Source organism: Numida meleagris, chromosome Z (assembly GCF_002078875.1).
Source record: "Numida meleagris isolate 19003 breed g44 Domestic line chromosome Z, NumMel1.0, whole genome shotgun sequence".
NCBI lineage: Eukaryota > Metazoa > Chordata > Aves > Galliformes > Numididae > Numida > Numida meleagris.
Window position 1 is genome coordinate 11,667,862 of NC_034438.1, and position 24,344 is coordinate 11,692,205.

At 36.6% G+C, this 24,344-nt stretch overlaps 1 protein-coding gene across 7 annotated transcripts in view; it reads right to left on the reverse strand.

Annotated features, from left to right (window-relative positions):
* Window positions 1,309-24,344, reverse strand: part of CZH5orf42 (chromosome Z C5orf42 homolog) — a 59,753-nt gene continuing 36,717 nt past the window's right edge. For 4 of the 7 annotated variants that reach the window (XM_021379563.1, XM_021379562.1, XM_021379560.1 and 1 more), the window contains 19 exons: window positions 23,480-24,226; window positions 22,495-22,661; window positions 21,498-21,624; window positions 20,700-20,754; window positions 19,302-19,403; window positions 18,773-18,865; window positions 17,714-17,826; window positions 17,278-17,476; window positions 16,777-17,021; window positions 15,127-15,220; window positions 12,942-13,103; window positions 11,495-11,525; window positions 7,398-7,542; window positions 6,254-6,315; window positions 5,650-5,814; window positions 4,403-4,515; window positions 3,985-4,068; window positions 2,300-2,469; window positions 1,309-1,881 (listed from right to left, as the gene is read on the reverse strand). In XM_021379563.1, coding sequence (XP_021235238.1) covers window positions 1,741-1,881; window positions 2,300-2,469; window positions 3,985-4,068; window positions 4,403-4,515; window positions 5,650-5,814; window positions 6,254-6,315; window positions 7,398-7,542; window positions 11,495-11,525; window positions 12,942-13,103; window positions 15,127-15,220; window positions 16,777-17,021; window positions 17,278-17,476; window positions 17,714-17,826; window positions 18,773-18,865; window positions 19,302-19,403; window positions 20,700-20,754; window positions 21,498-21,624; window positions 22,495-22,661; window positions 23,480-24,226 — 3,015 coding nt within the window. In that variant the 3' untranslated portion in view covers window positions 1,309-1,740. The other 3 variants (XM_021379564.1, XM_021379565.1, XM_021379566.1) reach the window with 3 other exon arrangements.

The following is a 24,344-nucleotide window of genomic DNA, read 5'->3' on the forward strand; positions in this document are numbered from 1 at the left end:
GGCTAAAATAGGATCTTCCAATTTTTTTTCCCACCAAGAATGTACTTATTGCCACCTGGGAGAAAGTCACTTCAAGTCTGTGCATAAAATCAGTTTCATGCTTTGGACATGCTCTTTGAAAAGACCTCCCCTCCCCATTTGGAGATGGTCTGTCCCAGTACTGAGTCTCATGTGCCGGCCACTCCTGTGGGACAAGCTGATGCAGATTCTTAGGACCCCTAAAAATACACAGCCAGTGTGGATCTCTAAGTGTACAGAAACTAGCAATTCTATCCTGATATGTCTGTAACCTGCTAACAGCCTTTCATGTTTCTTGACATTTGTCAAGATGCAGCCGTACTCTGAAACAGGCAAACATATATTACAGTACAAGCAATTCTTTTTCACTACAAAAATAAAAACTGCTGCTGATGTGAAAGAGCCACCACAGCTGCATCTGTAAGGACTACGATAAACATGAGAGCTGCTCCCATTTTATGATGTTGGCCCACAGCATCAGAGGTGGATGTTAGTCGTATGGCCATAGAGGTTGAACCTTCCCACCAATACCCCATTACATGTTGTTGCCGTGTGACAGATGGCAGCAGAGGGGCAGCCTGACAGAACGGCGTCTGACATGGAAGAGTGGATTATGCAAAGCTGTGCTGTTGAATTCCTCCATGTGGAAAAAACGGCACCCGTTGACATTCACTGGCACTTGCTGAATGCTTATGGAAACCAAACAGAGGATGTGAGGTGGCAGGTTGCAGATTTCAGCAGTGGCAACAGTGGGTCGCCTCCATTAGTGCAAATTTTTATGAGCATAGCATGCAGGTTTTTGTTCATGGCTGGTCAAAATGCATAGCTATAGTGGTGGTGACTTAAAAACAGCGTTTTGTAGCTGAGAATTTGCTCTATCAGAAAGTGCTATTGTGCTATTTGTAGCTGCTGTAGGTTCCACGGAAATAAGTAGGAGATACTACTTTTGGAGCGACCTACATAGTTTATGATCACTGAACATAAAGGAAATTTTTCTACAAATATCTGCTGGCAGGCAGAGAGCGTTAAAAAGACAGCATTGTACAGGATGGATGAAGATTTCTTTCTTTACCTAAGTATTTGCTGTTAGTAGCATCTCATACAGATGTCTGTACTTACTTTACTGTTGCCTGACTATACCAATCTCTATCATTCAAACTGTTTTTGCATTTCTACAAACTACTGTACAAATGAGTTGGGTTTAAAACATTAGGGTAGTGCACATACATACGTACAGTCAGTGATAAACAGCAGTAAAAGTGCTCTCTGTGTAAATCACTTGACAGCAGAAACTAATAAACTCATTTTTATTAAATCAGCTTATCACAATTGTTAAGTTACAAAATTAACATTTGTCAATAATTATGTTAAATGTTAAATACAAAGGTAGAACAGTTATGCACTGCTCTTAAAATAGAACAGAACTTTTCAGGTGTTTGAAAGGACACAGTAGCTGACTCAGAAATTCTCGATTAAGATTGCTGGTCTCCATTTATTAACATCATTTAGTTCTTAATGACTTAGGACATGCGGAAAGCAAACCTCCAGTTGAGGAATTAAATTTAATCTAGGCAAGACTTAATCAGTGAGAGTTTTTGTGCTGCTTAAGAAGATAACCAATAAACGCCTCAATGCATTTTAAGCAGAACAGTGATTATTCGAAGAAATGAAACTGAACACCAGTAATGGTTTTCAGAGTGCACAATCACTGAGAAATTTTGTTCATGTGTCTTCCACATCAGCTACCATAGCCTCGATTGCATTCCAGTCCAGTGTGCTGAGGATACTTCCTGTGCTTTCAGAAATACCATCAGTGTCATCATTGGCAATGGGAGAGAACCTAACGGTATGAGGTGCAGAGCCCTATTGGAGAAGAAGAAGAAGAGCTGAAACACTGTGCATCATTCATGAACAAGACCTCTGTGCAGCCACTGGGAATGCTCCCGTTCTTTTCAAACATGACCTAATCAAGCTGTGTATTTGACATTCCACAACAAACACAAGTCACGTTCTTGTTTACAGACTCATTAGCATCTTATGCTTGGACAGAAGACCTGCTTATATAGTTGCTCTAAGGAACATTCACTTGCAAGGCCCACAAGAATTACCTCACTTGTGAATATATGATTTAGCTCTGCTGGCTCACCATCAGTCCCCTCTGCCTCTATCCTACCCACACAATTTAAATAGAGAAACACATTTCAAAGACAGCAAAAGTAAACAAAGGACTGGTGTTAAACAGCAGCTATCACATAATTCCTAGAATCAGCAGACCTCTCACCTGAAACAAGGTGTCATGAGTATCTTGAAGTACTCTCTGGATATCTTCAGGCACAGTCCAAGGACTTTCTACATCTCGATCAGACTCATGATCAAAACCTTCTGTCTGAACTGCTGTAGCAACAGCTGGAAGCCTTTGTCGTGATATTCTGCTCACTCTGGGCTCAGCAGCTGAGGAGAAAACAAGCCAAGCACAAAAGCAACATTTCTTGCAGTTTTCTTCTGCACGTCTTCAAATTTCCCCAAGAACAGAAGCTCCAAGATCTAAGTAGTGAAACTGTATGTAAACACACATAAAACCAGCATGCCCTCTTATCTTGAACAGATATGTGGCTGCGGCTGGAAAATGCTGCTCGTCCCTCCAAACCTAATCTTCTCGACTGTCTTCCTAGGGGAAAACATGAAGTTGAATAGGTCCTGTAGTGCAGTCCCTCCCCTGTGAGGACAGGCTGAGAGAGCTGGAGCTGTTCAGCCTGGAGAAAAGAAGGCTCTGGGGGAGACCTGGTAACAGCCTTTTGGAATCCAAAGGGTAACTATAAGAAAGAAAGGGACAGATTTTTTAGTAAGGTCTGTTGTGAGAGGACAAGGGGAAATGATTTCAAACTAAAAGAGGGGAGATTTAGACTAGATATAAGAAAAAAAAGAAGTTTTTTTTGCGATCAGATCAGGGTAGTGAAGCACTGGAACAGGTAGCCCAGAGGGGAGGCAGATGCACTGTCCCTGTAGACATTCATGGTCAGACTGGAGGGGGCTCTGAGCAACAAGATCTGGCTGTTCATTACAGGCGAACTGGACCAGATGACCTTTAAAAGAACTTTCCAACTCAAATGATTTCATAATTATTTGATAGGGGACTAAAACTACATAAATCCTGGATTTAAAAAATACATGCATTTTAGAAGACTAAGAAATAAACTGACACTTGGCTAGCCATGATGGCCCTGTATTATGCCACTATCATAACTACAGTGTAAGCCAAAATGGAATCAGCCCACAGTACATCCTACATTTCAGACCTAGGAAATTACTTCCGTGGTCTTTTTCAGCCTGTTCAGAAATTCTGCTCTCATAATCAAGTCTTGCACCTGTTAGAATTTCATTAGGAGGAAATATTTATGTGAAGAAACTCTTTTGGATACATACCTACGGAAATAAGCATAGAAGAAAAAGGATCGGTAAAATCCCAGTTTTTTAAAAGGAAGTTCAGACCAATTCTTCCACTAACATTATGACAAAATAATACCTTAAATAGATACTCTAAAGAGAGATTAAAAAGACAATTCCTACTTTAAAGAGCTAAGAAAGTAAGCAGCATGGAAAAGTGGCACACTACTTGTGTGCTTGTGCCTTACTCTCTGTGGGTTTTAGTTGGAAAAAGAGGGCTGAGTGTCATGATTTTGTAATGATTGCTTCAGGGAACCACTGAAATCCAGCACATTTACTTCAGGAATCTTGAAACTGCCATCTGTCTAAAACTTTCCAGTAGGTTAACAGTGGTAATTCAAATATTCCAGAAGTCCCTTCTAAGAAGGGTTTTTATGTGGCAGAAAAAAGAAAATGTATTCTTCTAAACTAACGCTGTATCTGAAGCTTATGTTCATAAACTCTATCCAGGAATATACGTCTTATTTTTCCACCTCATTATGTAGCTGCACAATGCTATACCTATGTTTTCTTGTAACTTACAGCATGTGGAATTAACAAGATAGTTTGCAGTATTTCTCATTCTTCTTCTGACAGTACTTTTCTGAGAGAGCACAGAATCATTTCCTGAAAATATAAAAAAAGCATTTCCAGTGTTAGATGCAGAAGGTCAAGTCTACTCAAAATTTTCATCTATGAGTTTCCTTCCTAAATTACACAGTATTCTTGCTCTACCAAAATTAAGCTATTTTGAATTTAGAAAGAGATAAGGAAGGAAAGGTAACTCTCATCATTTGATATATCAATGACAGCACAATTGCAAGATTGCCAGGACATTAAATCACCAACACCATGAGTCTGACTTTCTACACAGGTATGAAAACTCCTTCCTCTCAAAGTCCAGTAGTAACTTTAATGAGGTATGTAATATATGCATCCATGAATGAAGTTCTGTTCTTACCCTTGGACTGTGTTGAACCAAGAGATGGAGTGAAATCATGTCCTTTCTGGCCAAAGCAGAGTCTGCCAGCAGTTCTGCTCCTTTCTGACGGAACACAACTGCTTGGATGCCCTCTACAGCAAGGAAAAAAAACAAAGTCTGAGAAAAAAACAAAAACAACCTAAATCCAAATATTTAATATGAATAATTCATTCACACAAATTACATCTCACACGGCCTTTTCAGACAAGGCAGAAAGATCTCAGAAAGTACCTACAGCCCAGCTAGCTGAAGATCAACATCACACAATGCTTGTCAGGCCAATAAGAACCACACTCCAAAGCGCTGAGAATCACAGTGAAGACAAATAAAATTGACTTTACAGAGAACAAGTTTAAGTCTTATTACTCTTCAGAAGTTACTAGCACTCCTAATTGGCTTTCTGCACTCTGATTCTGGCAGGCCTGGCACCATTAAACTGCCCTTAGACACCAGCAGGCTGTGTACAGCACTGACTGCATTCAGTCGAACGATCTATTCTGGAACTTTAACTATTAAAATAAGTGCAGAAATATTTAAATTTGGAAGTTACAAGATTTTCTGAATTGTAGCCAGTTCCTCCTATTATTCTGGAAAATAAAGTTGTAGAGGATGAAAATGGATACTACAACATAGATCTAGATTACGTATATGTGATATTAAAGCCATTAAAGAGAACATATTTACCAATTTGTAAAAATAAAATATCATCATGTCCTGAGAAGGCAAAAAGCACTAAATTGCAAAAGAAAAAGTAAAATCCTAGGGAATTAAAAAAATTGATTTCCTAAGTTAGAAAGGACAAGAGGAAATCTAGACTTCTCTGAACACTAATTTATTTATTCTCTATGTGTTCACAGTAGTGCTTATATTTGCTTATTGCAACAGAATTAACTGGATGCTACAGAAATCATTAACTATGTTACTGGCTATTCTCCAGGTACCCAATTGCCACCGAGTGGAATGGGTTGGGACAGCAAATATAGCCCTGACTCTAGAGCTGGCTCAATCTGTGCTCCAAAAGGTATTTTTAAGGCTTCTTCCAAGTTTTGATCTGGCAGTTAAAAGAAAACTTGAGTTCCCGATCCTCTGATCTAACCAAAGCGTATCTCTTATTCTCTAAGACTATAAAGCTTCTCTCAATCTAATCCTACAACAACACTACAAGTTGCAGACAAATGTGTGTGGTAGAGAGGCCAATAAAATCAGTTAACATGTAAAGTTGTTACCCTTTAGTGGACATAATGTGCTGTTTTCTGCACTCTTGAGGTGACCTTGTCCTGGACAACGGTCTGTGCTCACTTGGAGGTAACAGCAGCGTTTCAGATAACATTTCATTCATCAGAGAAAGTGCTTGTGATATTCTCATACTGTGATACTCAGATAACAGGACTCTATGGAGAAAAGGAATCATGATATTACATATTAACTCATATAATCACTCACTTAATTGCAACTGGCTTGAAAGGCTCTTTGGTAATCAAAAGAGAAAAATATTTTTACAGTTTCAGAAAGCACATACTAATCTTTTTAAGATAATTAGCAAAAAGCTAAAGTATTTATTAAAAACAGGTTTGATAGAAAGAATGAATCAATTTTATCGATTCAAAATTTTAGATATATATGTATTTGGAATGTGAAAAAAAAAAGGCAATGGATAAAAAGTGTTCAGACTTGTCCTAAATGGTAAAGCAAACATGAAATGTTTATGCTTTTTGTTGAAATGCCACTCATATCTGGAATTTTCATAGACCAGTTAGTTAAAATTAACTTGTCCTTAAGAATGGAATATTGATAATAAGAATATCACAGGTTACCTATATACCAACTTACTTGTCCTTTTCTTCTTTCTTCTTCTTGAGTAATTTAATATCCTTTGAAGTGAGACTACAATGCTGTGCAAGAAAATACAACAACCAAACAATCATTAACTTTTTCTGTATTGTGGCCTCATTCCACTTTATCCTTCAAAATTTAGATCTACTTGTCATGGAAGTTACTGTTTAAAACCCTCTCTAGAATGAAAAAATAGTATGCAGACATATGTCCTAACCAGAAGACTAGTCTCTATAAGCTTCCAAGCCCTAAAAATACATTAAAGAGTGCAGTTCTGCCTTCCATAGCTCATATGCTTAAAGTATGAATCCCAAGGAGATCAAGGTTCCAAATGTCCTCACAATCAGCTTCCAAAAAAATCTTCCACTTTCTTGACTGTACTTCATTAAAAAAAAAAACAAAAAAAAACAGGGCATGGTTTCACTTTGACCTGTTTGCTAGAGTACAATTTTTTTTATTTTTTTTTTTAAAACAAAAGCTGTGACAACCCCCGCCTAATGAATTCAAGAAAAAAACTTGAAGGTGTATATTTATAGGCTGATTACACATGAGTGTGACAGAAACAAAGGTAAACCAGTACACATTTTACTCAAATCACTTATCTCTACCCATATACAGTCTGGGCCAACTCTGATGAGATCTGTTACTAACAGATTTTTGCCTTTTACATGTTTGTTCCTTAGAGTTAAAATTAATAGAGCTTCACCATGAAACAGTTTACAGTAAACCCCACATTCAGTTTACATCAGTAAAGAAATGTGGGGAATCATTTAATGTTGCTTGGTCTTATCTCCTGCAGAACCGGGGGTTCCCCTGATTCAGTGCGTTTTCAGGTCCTGAAAGTATCCAGGTGACAACTGCATATTTCATGACTTAATACAGATATAAAAACAATTGCTGAGATACTCTTAACCTTTTTTTCTTCAGTTATTACCACCCATCAAGATTGTGAGGCTCACTGATCACTTCTGACACAACTACAGCCAGTCCCAACAAATAAAATTATATCTAAATAAAGAGCAATATTTAAACATTAAAACAGGAAAAAATCACTGACAGCTGTTACTTAATATAATCTGAACTATCACTACAACACTTGTACAATACATCAACTGCTCTTCAAGATAAGCATTTTCCTTACCATATTCCTTCTGAAATTGAATGGACTGTGTTCTTTCTGTCTCTGTTCATCCAGTTTCTTCATATATTCTCTCATTCTTTCCTTTTGTTTTCTTTTCATCCACGCTTGTATCTCTTTCCTCTCCTTTTCTGTTTTTTGAGAGTGTCTGAAAGCAGAATCATGGATCTTGAGAGCAGATGTAAATGGTAAATGATCTAGAATATCCTTTAATTTGCAAATAATGACAGCCATATGTGACATGATAAAAGTATTGCAATTCATTCAAAATTCTCAGTGAGCTGAATTCTCTTATCTAGGAAATTTTCTTCTGTAAAATTTTATTTCATATAAGTCCTTGTACACAAGTAATTTCCAAGAAATTTCCTAAAACTTTTCTTCTGTTACATTCATTAGGTTCAGAAAATAGGAAAATAGGTACAGTAAAAACTGGAAGTCATGTTTCAAATATCTTTGATTCTTATTTCACAAACACTTAATAATCTAAAAAAAAAGTAACAAAAAAACCAAACCAACCTCCATGTCAAACGAATAAAAAAGTCAGATGAGAGACTCTATCATCCTTTTTGTTCTCTCCAGCTGTGAGCTCCTTCACAAGCCTATTTGTACATGTCACTTTAAACACAGAAACTCAGAATACTAACAGAACACTGATATCAATAAACACCAGAATAACTTCATACTTAGAGTTCTTCAGAAATAATTCATTTTTGAATATTCTCTGAATTCAGCAGCTGTGTAACAAATATTTTCTTCATGGTATAGCTATAAGGACAGTCACGTGTCCAAGAAAAGTATTAAAATTTTAGATACCTAACTTTTTGTAGCCCATTTTTAAAATTCTCTTATTCTCAGGACTGACAGACAGTAATAATTCCGGAATCAACAGGAGAGTGTGAAGTGAAGCAAGTAAGTGAAGCAAAACAAGATATCTCTAGTAGATGTTTATCAACTGATTCCTTACATATTGAAGCACTATATTTATCCTCAAGGGATTTGAAAGTGATTTACATTATGGCAAAGAGAAATGTCATCTCACTTCAGTGCCTGGTAAAATTATGGAAAAGATTGTTCCAGGAGTTACTGAAAATACCTGAAAGACAATGCAGTCATTGGTCACAGCCAACATGGGTTCAAGATGGAATGTAATAGGTGAACAACTGGCAGGCAGGTTAGGCTCAAAGGGTTACAGTAAATGGGGTTATATCGGCCTGATGGTCAGTCAGTAGTGGGGTCTGCAGGGCTTCATACTGAGACCAGTTCTCTTTGGTGTATACTAAGCAAGTTTGTGTATGACACTAAACAGGGAGGATCTGTTCACTCCCCTGAAGGCAGAGGGGCCCTGCAGAAAGATCTTGAAAAATTGCAGGGCTGGGCAATCACCAACTGCATCATGTTCTACAAGGCTAAGATTCTGCACCTGTAACAGGGCAGCCCTGGCTACATGTACAGACCAGGGGACAAGAGACTGGAGAGCAGCCCCATGGGTTGGGAAAGCTGGGAGTTCTGATGGATGCTAAGTTGAATTCAAGTCAGCAGTGTACTCTGCAGTCAAAAGGGCCAACACCACCCCTGGGGGAATCAGGCCCAGCACTGCCAGCCAGGGAGGGAAGGGACTGTCCCGCTCCCCCACAGACTTAGATTTGAGACTTTTGAGCTCCTTTAACAGTTTTAATGACAAACGTTATAACAAGTAAAATCAGAGCAGTACACTCTATTTAAATGGTTCACTAGTACATCTTGAAACTGTTTTTAACCAGTTCTTAAACTGGTGTGAACTGTTGTATCAATGCAACAGATTGTCATCCTTAACAACTGTAGTTCTTCCTCATAAGCATCTGATATCATAAGCAGGAGTGGAAAACAACTGCAATTTCAAATTATCTCACAAAAGAATACAGCTGATTTTATAACTGTTAGCCAGGAAGGCAGAAAAATCTCAAGAATGACAGCCTCGAGTCCGATCGGAAGCTTCTGATGCTTTTGTCTACCAGAACTGCTTTAGCAGGTTCCTATTCTCTTGGCTGAGCTGATTCTGCTTCCTGTAGAAACTTGTAGTACAACTTATTCCCTGCAGAAAGAACAAGCTAGTAGGAAGGAAAGAATTTTAAAACCAATAATAAAAAAAATCTGGACAATCACCACTTTGGACAATAACGGACAGTAAAAATGGTTATTGAACAGCTGTAATAGTAATCTCCTAACACCATCACAGATCACAAGCTTTCTTCTATTGCTCAGAGGATGTGAGGTATAAGAAGAATAACCACGGTTTAAATTATTTAACCAACACAGAATGAAAAAAGCTGTGTTATTACCTAGAGATTTTCTTAGCCTGTGTTTTTGGAAAGCCCAGCTCCATCAGAGAGATGTCACCTTCAATTACAAGATTACTAGCAATGTCAGTAACACCACTCAAACCAGTGATTTGCAGGGGATCTTCTAAAGAACTTGAAGTTAGGCAGGGGAAAAAATGTTACTAATTTGAAGGAGAATATGCCTGTAAGAACAAGCTAAATTCTTCTGATTCTGCTCAAAGAGAGAAGTCAGGTTGTTTCATCAGAACGCATTAACACAATTTTCTTTCCCCTGCATCTCACAGTGCTTGTACAAACAAGCAACACATTCATAATTGTGTGCAGATGCACACTTTAAAAAGTTACCAGCTTCATTGTTACCATGTGCACTTCAGCCAACACTCTTCCCAGTCTAAACAGGGCAGAATGCGCCAGACCTGACTAACGTAAGGAGTGTGGCAGTAAAGAGAGGTCTGAATAAATCAGAGGAAATACGGCCCAAGCCAGAGTTGAACTACCTTAGCTCCACATGGCTAGCCCAGAAGAGCTTAAGACCAGCAGCCCAGAAGGCCAAGAGCAATGTGCACGGTTCTGTGTTGCTGCACATGGTGAGATGAAGCTGTGTGATGCTACCAGTTTCAGGAACCCCAACTCTTAACGACCTGTGCAAGACAGTGAGAGAATGGTTTTTCCTAAATTCTGCTCATTTTTATCTTTCCTTTTAATCAGTTTCTTTCAATCTAAACTAAGTATTTTGGAGTTTACTATCAGATGCTACAGTTAATTTATAGAATCACAGAATTGCTCAGGTTGGAAAAGACCTTCAAGATCATCAAGTCCAACAGCAACCTAATCACGTCCCTGAGCACCACATCCAAGCAGTTTTTAAACACATTCACGGATGGTGACTCAACCACCTCCCTGGGGAGCCTGTTCCAGTGCTTAACAACCCTTTCTGAAAAGTTTTTCCTGAGATCCAACCTAAACCTCCCCTGGCGCAACTTGAGGCCATTTCCCCTTGTCCTGTCACCTGTCACCAGTGAGAAGAGACCAGCCCCGCCCTCGCTGCAATCACCTTTCAGGTATTTGAAGAGAGCAATGAGGTCTCCCCTCAGCCTCCTCTTCCCCAGACCAAACAGCCCCAGTTCCTTTAGTCTCTCCTCATAGGGCATATTCTCCAAGCCCTTCACAAGCCTTGTTGCCCTTCTTTGGACCTGCTCCAGCACCTCAATGATTTGAGGAATCCTTTCAGTGCAATCACCATCTGCTGTTGTTTATTGTTCATACACATCCTCCAGGTTATGTAACTGTCCCCTCATCTGCTCTACTCACAACAAATAGTGTGACTTTAAATATTTATAGAGTAAACTAAAGCATTCATTTTACTGCTGCGCTTCAGGGAGAAGTTGCTAAAGGTAGCTAAACCCAGTTTTGAAATCCAGTCTGTTAGTTCATATTTTTTACATGGTAACTCTTCAAAAATTTTCTAGTGACAGCTCACTACAGCAGTTACATGCTTTCATTCAAAAGCAGTATTTTGCAGACAGAAGAAATAACAAATTTGCATATATATTAGCAGCAACTACGTTAACTGCTCAGATAGAACTAGAGAGCTACTTTGAACGCTTCCACAGATTTTGCATAAAACAAATGTAGCAGGCACTACTGAAGTAAGAACAAATGCCAAAAACTAATTAACAAAAGAGCTTTCATCCATTTTCATAATAAATGCCTAGTTTTTCACGACAGTTCCTTTATTGGTAGTAAACAGTTTTTCAAAAAAACTGATGTCAAAATACATACCTCTTATTTAGTTTGCCATTTAAATGAAAGCCTGAAAATGAAACAGCCTTTGTTAATAAAAACCTTGCACTTGTACACATGCTAATAATAAATATATTAAACAGCCTGTGGGTTAAATTACAAAAATATATCAAACAGAATACACCAATTTTTAAAATAAATGAATTCTGTACCTAAGCCTGGGTGAGGACATGTCATCTACTATCTGACTAATACAGAGTTTTCACAGAACATTTTTTTAACAGCTACCTGAGAGTTCTGCTAGAGAGAGGAGATAGATATTGTGAGATTACCACCCTGCCACAATGAAGCTAATTATTTCCAGCTAAGTGGGAGAGATCTGTTTCAATTAACTCTCCAGCTATTTAAGGAAAATAAATGATTCCCACTTACTTTAAAAAGCCAGGTTAAGAACTGCTGCAGTTCAGGAAATGTAGCTAAAGAGCAGCATGGACGTACTGGAGGCAAGATGAGTGCTGTTCTCCCTAGGCTAATTAGTATTAACTCAAAAAGTTACAGCTGCAACTCAGCATGACATAGAGTTTTCTTAGCTTACAAGTTTTTACTTAAAGGGGAAAGAATAAACATACTATTTGAGATTTGCTTTTAATATATGCAGATACAGGATCCATGTTTTAACACCTTTCAAGAAAGATTTCTGCAAATATGACAATCAAATGCATGTTCACCTGTACAAAATATATATAATTCTTATGAGCTTGAAAACATGCAATATAAGCAACATAAAGACAAAATATCCTGTAACATTGAGAACATCTCTACTGCTACCTTTGCCTTCAAAACTGCAAAAATCAACACACTGTCAGTTTGCAAAATGAAATGGGACCTCATAAAATAATGTTTTGGGATATAAACAGTAGTTACCATGTAGTGATTAAAAAAATCATTTTACTGATGCTGGCTGGATTGAACTGAAATCTTTTATCTCGAAAATGCAGGAAGATGCCAGAGATTATTAAGACAGCTTCAGGAAGAAAAAAAGAGCATTGTACGACACTGTGTCACCTAATACTTAGGAAAATAATACTTACAATTACAAAACATAATGACTACAAATCAGTGCAGAGGAGGGATTCAGAAACAGACCCAAAGTTATTTGTTTTCTCTCAGTAACAGGGTGGATTTGAGTGCAAGTATAATGCACTGCCAAACTGTCTTCAAAGCTCTATGACACTGTACTGTCATGTAATATGTAACTCATAATCCATGCACATCCACGAAGCCATTCTAAATAATGCAATCTAGAAAGACTGGAAAGTAAGCTGACTGGAAGAATAATCATCCATAAGAATAAAAATCCATAAACTGCCATTTATGAGCTCAATGGCATCACATAACAGCCATGACCAAACACTACATCAAGGAAGAAAAGGATTGCTTAGTTTTAAATGGAGAAAAAGAGAACAGTAAACATTAAAAATTATACCCAAAGATGATTTTATGCCACTGGGAAAGTTAGAAGCAGAGGTTGTAAATGCAGAAGAGTTCACTTCCAAAGTAGTATAACTGGGTATGGGACGTCCAAGTTTTAAGCTCTCCTTTTCATCATCCATAACATCTTCAATAATTACATCCTTCAAATAATATTCTGATCCAATGGAAAAAAATAGTTATTATTACAGATTAATGAAAAAAAATACAAGATCTATCTTACATGCTAGTGGCATATTTAGTTTATGTGTCCAACCTACAACAACTTAGATTTATAATATCAACAGTTTAGTACACTTATTGAGAGATCAGCTGTGTCCTCTTATGGAAGTGCTCAACAAGAACTGCGATGTATGTCCCAGTCCTGTACATGACAAGAAGACTAAACTATGAAGTACTTTGTGTGAGGCTAATGGACATCTCAAATATTTTCTTACGTATAAATGCAGATGTAGACATGATTTGTTTCTGCCACTTGGCTTTGTATTAAATTCATTAAGTAGATGACACTGTTAAGGTATGACTGTAAAACGGACCTGAAATACATACCCTTAACATTTTCCACCTTGGTGAAGTATATTAGCTATAAGTAAATATGTTATCTACATCGGAGAGATATGGATTTGAAGGGTGGACTATACAGCGGATAAGGAATTGGCTGGAAGGTTGCAACCAGGGGGTTGTGGTCAATGGCTCTATGTCCAGGTGAGGCCGGTGATGAGCAGTGTCCCCCAGGGGTCCATCTTAAGACTAGTACTCTTTAACATCTTTATCAGTGACACAGATAATGGGATTGAGTGCACCCTCAGAAAGTTTGCTGATGACACCAAGCTGAGCAGTGCAGTTGATACAGCAGAAGGAAGGGATGCTGTCCAGAGGGACCTTGGTAAAACTGAAAGGTTGGCCTTTGCGAACCTAACGAGGTTCAACAAATCAAAATGCAAGGTTTTGCACTTGGATCAGGGTAACACCAGGTCTGTATACAAACTGAGAGAAGAATGCTTTGAGAGTCCTGGTTGATGAAGAACTTAACATAAGCCAGCAGTGTGCTTGCAGCCAGGAAGGCCAACAGAATCCAGGGCTGCATCAGAAGAGCGGTGGCCAGCAGGGCAAGGGAAGTGATTGTCCCTTTCTACTCTGTCCTTGTGAGTCCCCATCTGGAGTCCTGTGTGCAGGTCTGGGGCCCCCAACACAGGAAAGATATGGAGATTCTGGAGTAGGTCCAGAGGAGGTCGACACAGATGAGCAGAGGGCTGGAGCACCTCTCCTGTGGAGACAGGCTGCAGGAGCTGGGCTTGTTCAGTCTGGAGAAGAGAAGGCTGTGGGGAGACCTTCCAGTATTTAAAAGGAGATTTTATAAATGGAGGAAAATCAACATTTTACACAGATAGATAGTGACTGGACAAGGAGGAATGGTTTTAAACTAAGGGAGGGAAGATTTAGATTAGATGTGAAGGTGGAGTTTTTCACTGAGAGTAGTGAGGCACTAGAACAGGTTGCCCAGAGAGGCTGTGGATGCCCCATCCCTGGAGGTGTGCAGGGCCAGTTTGGATGGGACCCTGGGAACATGATCTGGTACTTGATCTAGCAGTTGGCAACCGTGCCTGTGGCCGGGGGAGTGGAACCTGATGATTCTTGAGGTCCCTTCCAACCCAAGCCATTCTATGATTCTATGGTTATATAAAAAATAAATTATTCAATGTATCCGCTCTAGCAGACAGTTAAGCTGATGTAAGCTTTTAATAAAATCAGAAGATATTACAATTACATAGCCACTAGAGACACATGAAAAAAGTATTTGTTGTATATACATACAGAAAACTGAACTAGTTCCATACCCTTTTTTTTATCAGCAAACAAAGCCATCATAAGCACCACTTTTGATTTTTAATAAAATAGAAATATACACTATCATCTTTAAAGTCCCATGCTCCAGCCCAGCATGACAATTTTCGAAAAGATCAAATTATACAAATGTTTTCAAATAATTTTTTTGTTGAAGCAATAAACAGTGTTATTCAGATTATCTAGTTTTGATTTTTTTTCTTTCTCTTGTATTTTTAATTTCCTTAATATCTCAGTAACATCTCTTGGGACTGCATTAGATTTCATTGGTAAGAAAAAGTCAAGTTTAATATGCAATCCAAAGTTTACTGTCCGTATGTTAACTGAACACGTACCATCATCAATGATTCTAGAATCTTCAGAGAATGACGGATGAGCATGAGGGTCTGAACTGGCAGCCATTTCCAAATCTTCTATTATTTTCACAAGCTACAAATTAAACCCAAAAACTAAGTAAGAATATAATCTCCAAAGCATTTTTGTGACTTACATAGCAGATATTCACACAGTTTGCTTTAAATATTTTTTCTTCTTCTGAATCATAGGAACATTTTAATGGAACACCCTTAATCAAAACAAAGAAAATAAGTCAGAATCATAGTACCTCAAGTAGAATTATTTCTTCTAAAGAGTTTTTCTTCTGCAACATTACTTTGATTATACATATGAACTGTATTATTCTTATGAAAAGTTTTAATCCTGTTAATGACATTATCTCTTATTTTATAAATATCTGTATTTTCCTAACATATCTTATTTAAAAAAAACAGAAAAATATTTCCACATTCTTCCTTAGTCAGGAGTTTCCTGAATTTGAAATACTTTTCAAATTGTGAAAGTGAAACTGATTAATTTTGTTGAGACATCTTAAAGCGTGTTGTTTTTACAAAGAACAGGCCTCAACATTCATGTCTAATACGTAAGAAATTGTTATAAAATGAATGATCAATTGTTATGTACTGAAGGAATGGCAAAAAAGAAGATCAGTTTATTTCCAGGGATCAGGATTTGGCTAAGTGCTCAGAAGAAGTTTAAAAACAAAAACACAGTGAAACGCCCTAACAGAGAAGATGTGCAAAGATTTTTTTCAACGCAAGCTTTGAAAAATCAGCTTAGATAATCACCAGGAGGAAGGGTAAAGTGATTAATTAATCCACTTTAATGTGATACTGTGTGCAGCTGACACACTGAGGTCCTTATATTTCTGTGAATATTTGGAAGAGCAGGCAATGGACACTATTAGTTTGAATGATTATACAAAAAGCAGATGCTGTGGAGTTACAAAGTGAACTAGAAACTGAGTCAGTTGCCATAATGTGCAAATAAAAAAATTTGGTACTAGACTGGTAAAATCAGAACCTATTGGCTTATGCTTAGAATATTCACCTCCTACTTTGCTCTAACGTTATTAAAAAGTCAAAGTAACGTGAAGAAGTAATTGGCAATATTCTCCACTTTGCATAAAGTCAGCCTCACGTGAAGATTCTGGCAAATTAGACATAGTATTAAGAGGTCTGTTATTATATAACATCTTACTGTAGAAGATCATCTGAATGCACTATGTCCAATATGTATTCATTTTACTTATATATTTACTTTCATAAAGATGTTAAAAGTGCAAATATTTTATGAAATCAGTGGAAACAGTTTCCAGAATTAGTCACTTAACATTCTGGAGGGGCAAAACTTTGCCGGACCTTTGCTGAGCCCAAAGCTTTTTGCTATTCCACAGTTAGAAGAAAATTAAATATACTCCACCTGTTCACTAAGAACATCACCATTTCAGCCAGTATTTGGCCCACTGTAGGCAACCATATCAGCCAACAGATACAGCACCAAATGTGAAAGAACTGCATTTTATTCTCTCTCAATATATAGCTACCAGGTTTGAAAATATATTATTCCAAGATATAAGTTTTTCTCTTTATTTCAAGGAAGTAGAAAGTAAACCATTTCAGGCACAACAGTTAGCAGTCTGAACTCACATGTTTGGTATTTTTGAAATCCTCCTCCATATTTTTTGTTATATTCTGCAGTGTGTGTAATTGCATATCTATTTCCTGATGCTTTGTTGAAAAGTATTCTTTGCCAATTGCTTTAGACAGCAGCCTTGTAGAAGGGAAAGTTCTTGCATCCTCAAGTACTGTATCCCAAGTTACACATTCTCTAGCGGAATCTGTCTCCTTATGCTCCTTTTGCATTTGGCTTGATATATCTTTGAGATGACTGTCTTGAAATAAAAGAGTGGATCAACATCCCTGAATGAACTGTAAACATTTAAGTACTGCAAATAATTAGACATAGCTATGCTGCATTTTAGCAGGCACGTATCAATACAAACATGTCAAATGTATAAATGTTTTGATGCATAAAGCAAAACAAGCAGGAACTGAGTGGGAGAAAGGCTGAGGGTATTTTGTGAGGAGGTAAGAATATTATAATAAAAATGGGCAGCTTTTTTACTGGTTTAAAAATAAAATGTTTACCTTTCTTCTGAAGCAGCTCAGATGGAATTGCATCAGTAACAGAAGCCGCCATGTCATGAACTTCTGCAGTAGGTGGAATTTCAAACTTCTCATTTTGCTCTGTGGTAACTAACCCACCTGCTGACTCAGGTATCATCGGTAAATCCTTAAGGATATCACTGTCTTCAATGTCAATCACACTAATGTATTTACGTTCACTCTGAACAAAAACAAGATGATGAAGAATTATACAGTATATGCTTTGAGTAGTTCATTTTTAATCATTTCCTGTGTTTACTCTTTGTAAGAGTTGAAAGAGATTTCTTGTTTCAGAGACAGAATAACTGGAATCTTCGGTATTCTACAACTTACTTATCCAAAAATGAATAATACAGATTCACGAGATAAGACAAATGGTATTCTTGTAATTAAACCATATGTACATTGCACCACTAACCAAATCACGTGCATCAGACATATTTGATGGTAGAAGTCTCTCCTTCACTTCACTGGGTAATCTCAGGTTTAAATACATGTCGGGTGATGATAATTTAGGGACACTAGGCGATTCTACGGGAAAAAAATAATGATTAATATCATATTTACAGTAAAAGCCATGAAACTCTGGACAAACCACTTGGTCTGCATTCTCTGAATGATAAATGCTTTGATTAGCTGTTCTTTTTAAAAAGGAAAATAAACAGCATTGCTCAATACATTTCTTGAAAGTTTGTTTCAAACAAAATCAATCACTAATTATTTTTCATTTTGGTGATAAATTAGCACAAAAATACTCAAAAGATTAAAATTGGAGCAGCATTCTGCAGTATAAATTGCTATTCATTCCCAATTCCATCTAAATTAGTTTAAAAAAAAAACCTGCACCTTGACTTGATCCAATTAAATGACAATACTTTCCTAGAAAGATCAAATAAATAAATAATATTTGCAAAGTACACTACATAGTAGAATAATTTTCCAAATGGAGCAACGTCACTGAATTTTCTAAAAATAAAAAATCAATATGCTTGTGTGCTAGCAGAGGGAAAACTCCTAGGTAATAAATCTTATGCAGTACAATTTATCAAGGATTTGTGAGGGACACATAAGTTTTGAGAAGTTTTGTGAGGGACAAAACATAAAACAAAATACATCTTTAGCCTCAAATCAAAATTACTTTCAATTTTGTATTCTGCAAACAGCACCAAAATTTGACATATCAGAAAAAAAAAGTCAAAATTGAGCATCAATAAAACAACTCTAAAGCCCATGAATGTTTCTCATAACACACGGGCACAAAAGCATGGCTACACTGCACTAGCTAAAATAGAACTAAATGTTTCATAAACAGTATTTACTATTATTTCACATTTAGTTGAAAGAAATAGAATAAATCAGAATCTCATCACTGCTCTACATATACAGTTATGTCATACAAAAATACATTTTTAAATGGTAGAATTTTTATAGATTTTCAAAACAAAAAAACAAAACAAAAAAAATCCTGAAACCATACCCAATACAGGAACAGACATAACTGACTCATTTTTTCCAGCGTCAGAAATCTCAGTTTCAGTACTGATTCCAATATCCTTATATGATTTGAGCACTTGATAAGAAAAGAAACAAAATGCATTAATCTAAGGAAAGACACTTATGGCATGATCTGAATGTATGCTTCTGATTTACCAGCCCATGATCAAAGGAAAACTGGCACGAAAAGGTAGGAAAGCAATCTCAATCAAATGTGAAACACTATCTAAAATGTGTTTTCATAAAAACAATGTGAGCTAAAAGGAGCCCTTAGAAAATAGAAGTGACCTACAGAAAGCATACTGAGTCACTTACATAATTATGTCAGTAGTATTTTTAGTTATAGTTATTTTAGCTAACGTTTTGTAATTTACATTCCAGTATCTTCTAGTTTAATACTTTTTTTTTTTTAACAAAAAGTTAAAGCTGCAAAAACTTACCAAATATTGCAATTAACTAGAAACAATGCCAGTGAACAGTTGGTTGCCGTAGCTCACATAGGTAACATTTACCTGGGTAAGTGTTTGTACTTGCATCTTGAGTTTCTGCTATTTTTTTCCTTGTAGAAGCCATGTAATGTAGATCTGGAGTAGTAACTGCTTCCACCGCTTTGTCTAAAATTCAAAAATAGCTGTCTATAAGTAGGGCATGAATTAGAAAAAGTAATCGTTTTAGATTAAAACTAAGGGCTCCAGCAGATTTTGCCCTGCATTTTGACACTTTATTTTAAGTATACTTCATAAATGATAGCAAGAAAAGTTTGCAATATCTGTCTTCTGCAAACATGCAAGTGCACTGAATCTTACAATGTTATACTGAATTAAAATCAAGACTAGGTTTAGATGTGTATTATTCAAACTAAATACATTAATATGCTGAACAATGAATTTGGGTAACAGAACACTGGGACAGGCTGCCCAGAGAGGTTCCAGGGTCTCCTTCTCTGGAGACATTCAAAACCCGCCTGGATGCGTTCCTGTGTGACCCAGTCGAGGTGATCCTCCTCCGGCAGGGGGATTGGACTACATGATCTTTCGAGGTCCCTTCTAATCCCTGATGTTCTGTAATTTGTTTCATAATTTAAAAGCGTAATTTAAATTTATGACATGTATACATTTATTTCCTTACTGATATTTTTACAGATCTTTGCAAGACAGAAAATGCCTAAGATAAATTTCAGAGAATGGATTGCATTATTTTTATCTGGTAGGACTAAATACTATGCTGAATTAATACACCAGAAAGAAGCAAATCTTTCTGTAGTCAAAAGTCTTCTTTGTGTGAGCTAGAAATACCGTAAACATTCAGTTTCTTTTAAATATGAGAGTCTTCAATTTCATACAATTAGAAGTTGCTGTCAAATAAAACTGGAAATTTATTGAAATCAAATAAAGCTGATTTAGAATTTGAAGGGTTTGTTTAAAGCGTTCTTCTGATTAATCTCATGAATAAGAAATCACTACGAGCCACAGTTACTGAAATTCATACAATATACTCTTCACTCTTTTGTGAGTTTCATTGTTTATAGGTGTAAATAAAACACCAGCACCTAAGTTTCAAGGAAACTTACAGAATTTTCAGGAGAATTATTCTGAATTTACAAGTAATCAGGGAGTGTAGTGATATGATTAGGGATAATGTTTTTAAGCTAAAAGAGGGTAAATATAGATTTGCTCCACACCACACCTATTTTAAAAGAGGACTGAACATTTGTTGAGCATCTCATAAAGATTTTTTAATTTTCTGGGAAATGATTCTGTTATATACAATGCAGCTCATATTTCTGAAGACTACACAGTTTCACTTATCAATATTTTGATATTGTCTTAATATGGAACTTTGCTTTGAAATCTAACAAACTTCTGTTCCTTGATTTAAGCATTCAAAGTATTAAAAACACGTGTACTTGCCCATGGAAATGACAACATCATCTTGCAGGGAAGAGGTACATTTTGCTTCTTCATCCTAATTGAAAAAAAAATCATAAAAAATAAGTTCCAGTCAGAATGAAAGGTTTTGTTGATGCTGTTCATTTTCTCACTATGAGATATTCTACCTCTGCTGTATCATAATTAACATTTTCTAGCTCTGGTGAGATTCTCTAGTAGCTGTGCTAGACAAGGAAGTTTCAAAGAAGGTATATTATGTACCAGAAATAGAACCTGCTGTACTGGGAAGTAAACATTCTGGTTTTCAATCTGATACTGGCAAGGATAACCTCCAAAGATGTTAAAACATACTAAAACAGCCTATGTAAACAACAGAACTGTATAAATCAAAACCTAGCTTGAGGAAGGGTTTGTCTTCTCAGTGACTTGGATAAAACAGAGGTGAGAGTTCTTTCTCCCTGTTCCAATTTATATTGTCATCAATCAGCCTCATGTGAAAAAGTAACGCTTGGGATAGCTGTCCTTGTTTTACTGACAGACAAAACATTTCTTAAGTGATTGGTGCTTACATGTGTATTCACTTTAAATGTCAAAATATCCTTTCTAATTAGGAAAGTTCACATCACAGGAAAAACAAATTCAACCCTGTAATTCTTTTTCCATTATAAACCTCTTCTTCACCGTACATACAAAGATGTGAATGAAGAATATGTACTGTTTCTACGGGACTGCCTGGAAGAAATTTACATGATTGTTTCAGTTTATGTTTTTAATACTTGAATGGAAAAAGGCAAAGAAGAAAACATTTTTATACACTACCATTTCTGATTCAACAACCATCACTGTATCACCAGTATTAATGATGGAATCATCTGGGCAGAAGGACACGCTTCGTTTCTCCTTTTCCACTTCCTCTTCCATTTGTTTCTTATCACGCCTCTTCTGTCTGTCAACACAGTAATTATAAAGAAAAGTAACAACTGCTCCACAATTGTCAGAATACCTACTGTTTTCTGAGAAGCATTACCAGTAGAACATATGCACTGAAACAAAGGTGGAAAACATAAACACAACTGCTGCATACAGATCGGTTCAAAAGGTGATTCTGCCTACAAGAAATGTACCTAAAATAACTGCAAGAACTCATAGACACTCATATAAAATACTACAGACTGGATAATATTATGTAACTATATTTTGTGTATTTAAAATAAATATCATTACAACACAAAATGCCTGTAAGGAAACTGTAAGACATTCTCCAGCAAGACACGGACTTCTGTTATCAATAAAACTTTCTTATTAACTCTTTTACTAAAAAAGTTGCAATTCTCTTTAATATCTGATGACTAGATTGTAAGACAACAACTACAGCCTTAAGAATTTCAACTTATAATGTCAAAACAGGTTTTCTAAACTACAGAACGACAGCTGCAGTTATTTATATACCCTTTGTTCTCAACCTTACAGTGAACGCTCAGAGTCCGTCCATCTGCCTGAGTTAAAAGCATCATAATCATAAGAAAGCATTCTATTCTAGACGCAATGATGTCATTATCTCTTCCTGGGAAGGCACAGATCAAGTGCAAGCAGGTAAAAATCAAATTTCAAAAGTCATGACTAACACAGCTAGCAAAACAAAATAACTCTTCTGCTGCAATTTTGATGGGCACTGTCTGGAGTCATTATCAGAGCCTGTATCTATCATATTGCTTGTAACAGAGCAATCCTTTCCTTCTTAAAGATTACTACTAATAGTGATGATCTGCAGCGCAGTCTCTTCAAAATGAAGACCCATTTTGAAAGTTTGGCTTGCCTTTTTGTACTGTTCTTCACATCTCTTGGTTCAAATGGTTTTAAATCAGTTTTTAGTAACTGCATAGGTTTAGTTTGGTCCTGCCCAGAGGAAGTATTGGTCACAGTATGACAGTGGTCACGTTGCTCAAATGCAATGAGATCTTGAGGTGGAATAAGTTTTGGCACCTGAAAGTTCACACAGAGAAGAAAAAAAATGAAAGTGATAAAATAGGAGGGGACCCCAGTCATACCGGATGAATGCAGCAGGTCCTGTTTGTATCTCAGTTATATAAACACAGCCCAATTTGTGAGAGAATGAAAATTTAATAGCTGAATCAGAAGCAATGTGTAAATATGTAAACTGTTTCCAGAAAATAATGTAGAACATAGGAATTTTCTCCACAGAACATATTTCACTAATATAAGCACTTCTTATATATCTGGTTGAAGATGAAAATTGGAAATGTAGACAAATATTGAAATGCTTCTAGGAAAAACATTTACCTTCAGCTGGAATGGGTGAGATGATTGAGAATATGAGATTCTGTCAGAACAATATGTTTCAAAGTATCAAGTTCTCAATATTCACATGACAAAGTGAATATTTATTCCCAATATTTGTTCCCAATTTGTTCCTTTTGTTCCCAAGCCTTTTAGCATTAGATTTCTGCCCTTTACAGAACAGAATTTCTCACTGTTTTCTTTGTAGTTCTGTAAATAATTGTATTTAACTTTCTGTAAAAACAGAAGTGACTACTTTTTGTGACAGAAATATTGTTTATCATTTTGGGCCAGTAGATTCTTTACACAATTCAGTACCAAGCCTCCTTTGCATTAACATTCCAGTATAAAGGTACTTTAGTTCCAAACTCTCTTCTGGCAGCTGAACTGAAGACTTCCAAATTCTTTAAAGTGGAAGCATTAACTAATTCTTTATGAATTAGAAATCATGATACTAAAAAAAGCTCTTGCAACCTAGAAAAATGTATTATTAAATCTAGTACCTTCTTTTGTTGAGGTAAATTGGCATGGAGCAGTGATATTCCTGTGTGCTCTAGTGTTTCTCTGCAGTCAGTCTCTTGTTTTACAGGTTTAACAGGTATTAAAGCAGTGGTGATCGGCTGTCTTATAACTGGTGGAAGTCGAGGTACCGGATCAAGATGTAAGTGCAGTAGAGGAATACCAGCCAGGTTTTGGGTGATCAGTGTATTGTCCATTTTCACATTACCAGAGAACTGCTGCTCAGGTGAAACTTCTTGTTCCTCATTCTGACTTGAACATAGGTGTTTGGAAGGTGGCTTACGCACAGTTTCTGCCCATCTTTTCTCTTCCTCTTGCATTTGTCTTGACATCTCAGGGTTATTTCTACTCATGTTCAAATGTGCTGTAGACTTACTCCTCCTTTCTTTGCATGATGACTGATGGTTCCATAAAGAATCTGATGAATTCCAAGCTACTCGTACTATTGGGGGTGGTCCAGCAAAAGCTGATGACATTTCTATTGGATGTAAAAATGCTGATTTGGAATGATAACCTGATTCAAGTTTAAGCAGAGGAAATCCATTTGAGTAATTTGTGTTTTTTTCAATGGGGATAAACTTGGGTGCTTTCTGAACATCTGAGGAAGGAGCTAGGAGATGAAATGGTTTAACAGGTGCTGAAGAATGCAAATCTTGTGATGGTGGCATAAGTCCTGTCTCTCTGCTGTCACTTTCTAGTAGGCTTAAAGAAACACTTACATTCTGCTGATTCTAAATCAGAAAACAAACAAAAAAAGCATTTGAAAGCACTGTGAAATACTGCTAATAAACTATATATACACAAAAATATGTGTTTTTTGTTTATGTTTGTCTGCAGCAATCGCTACAA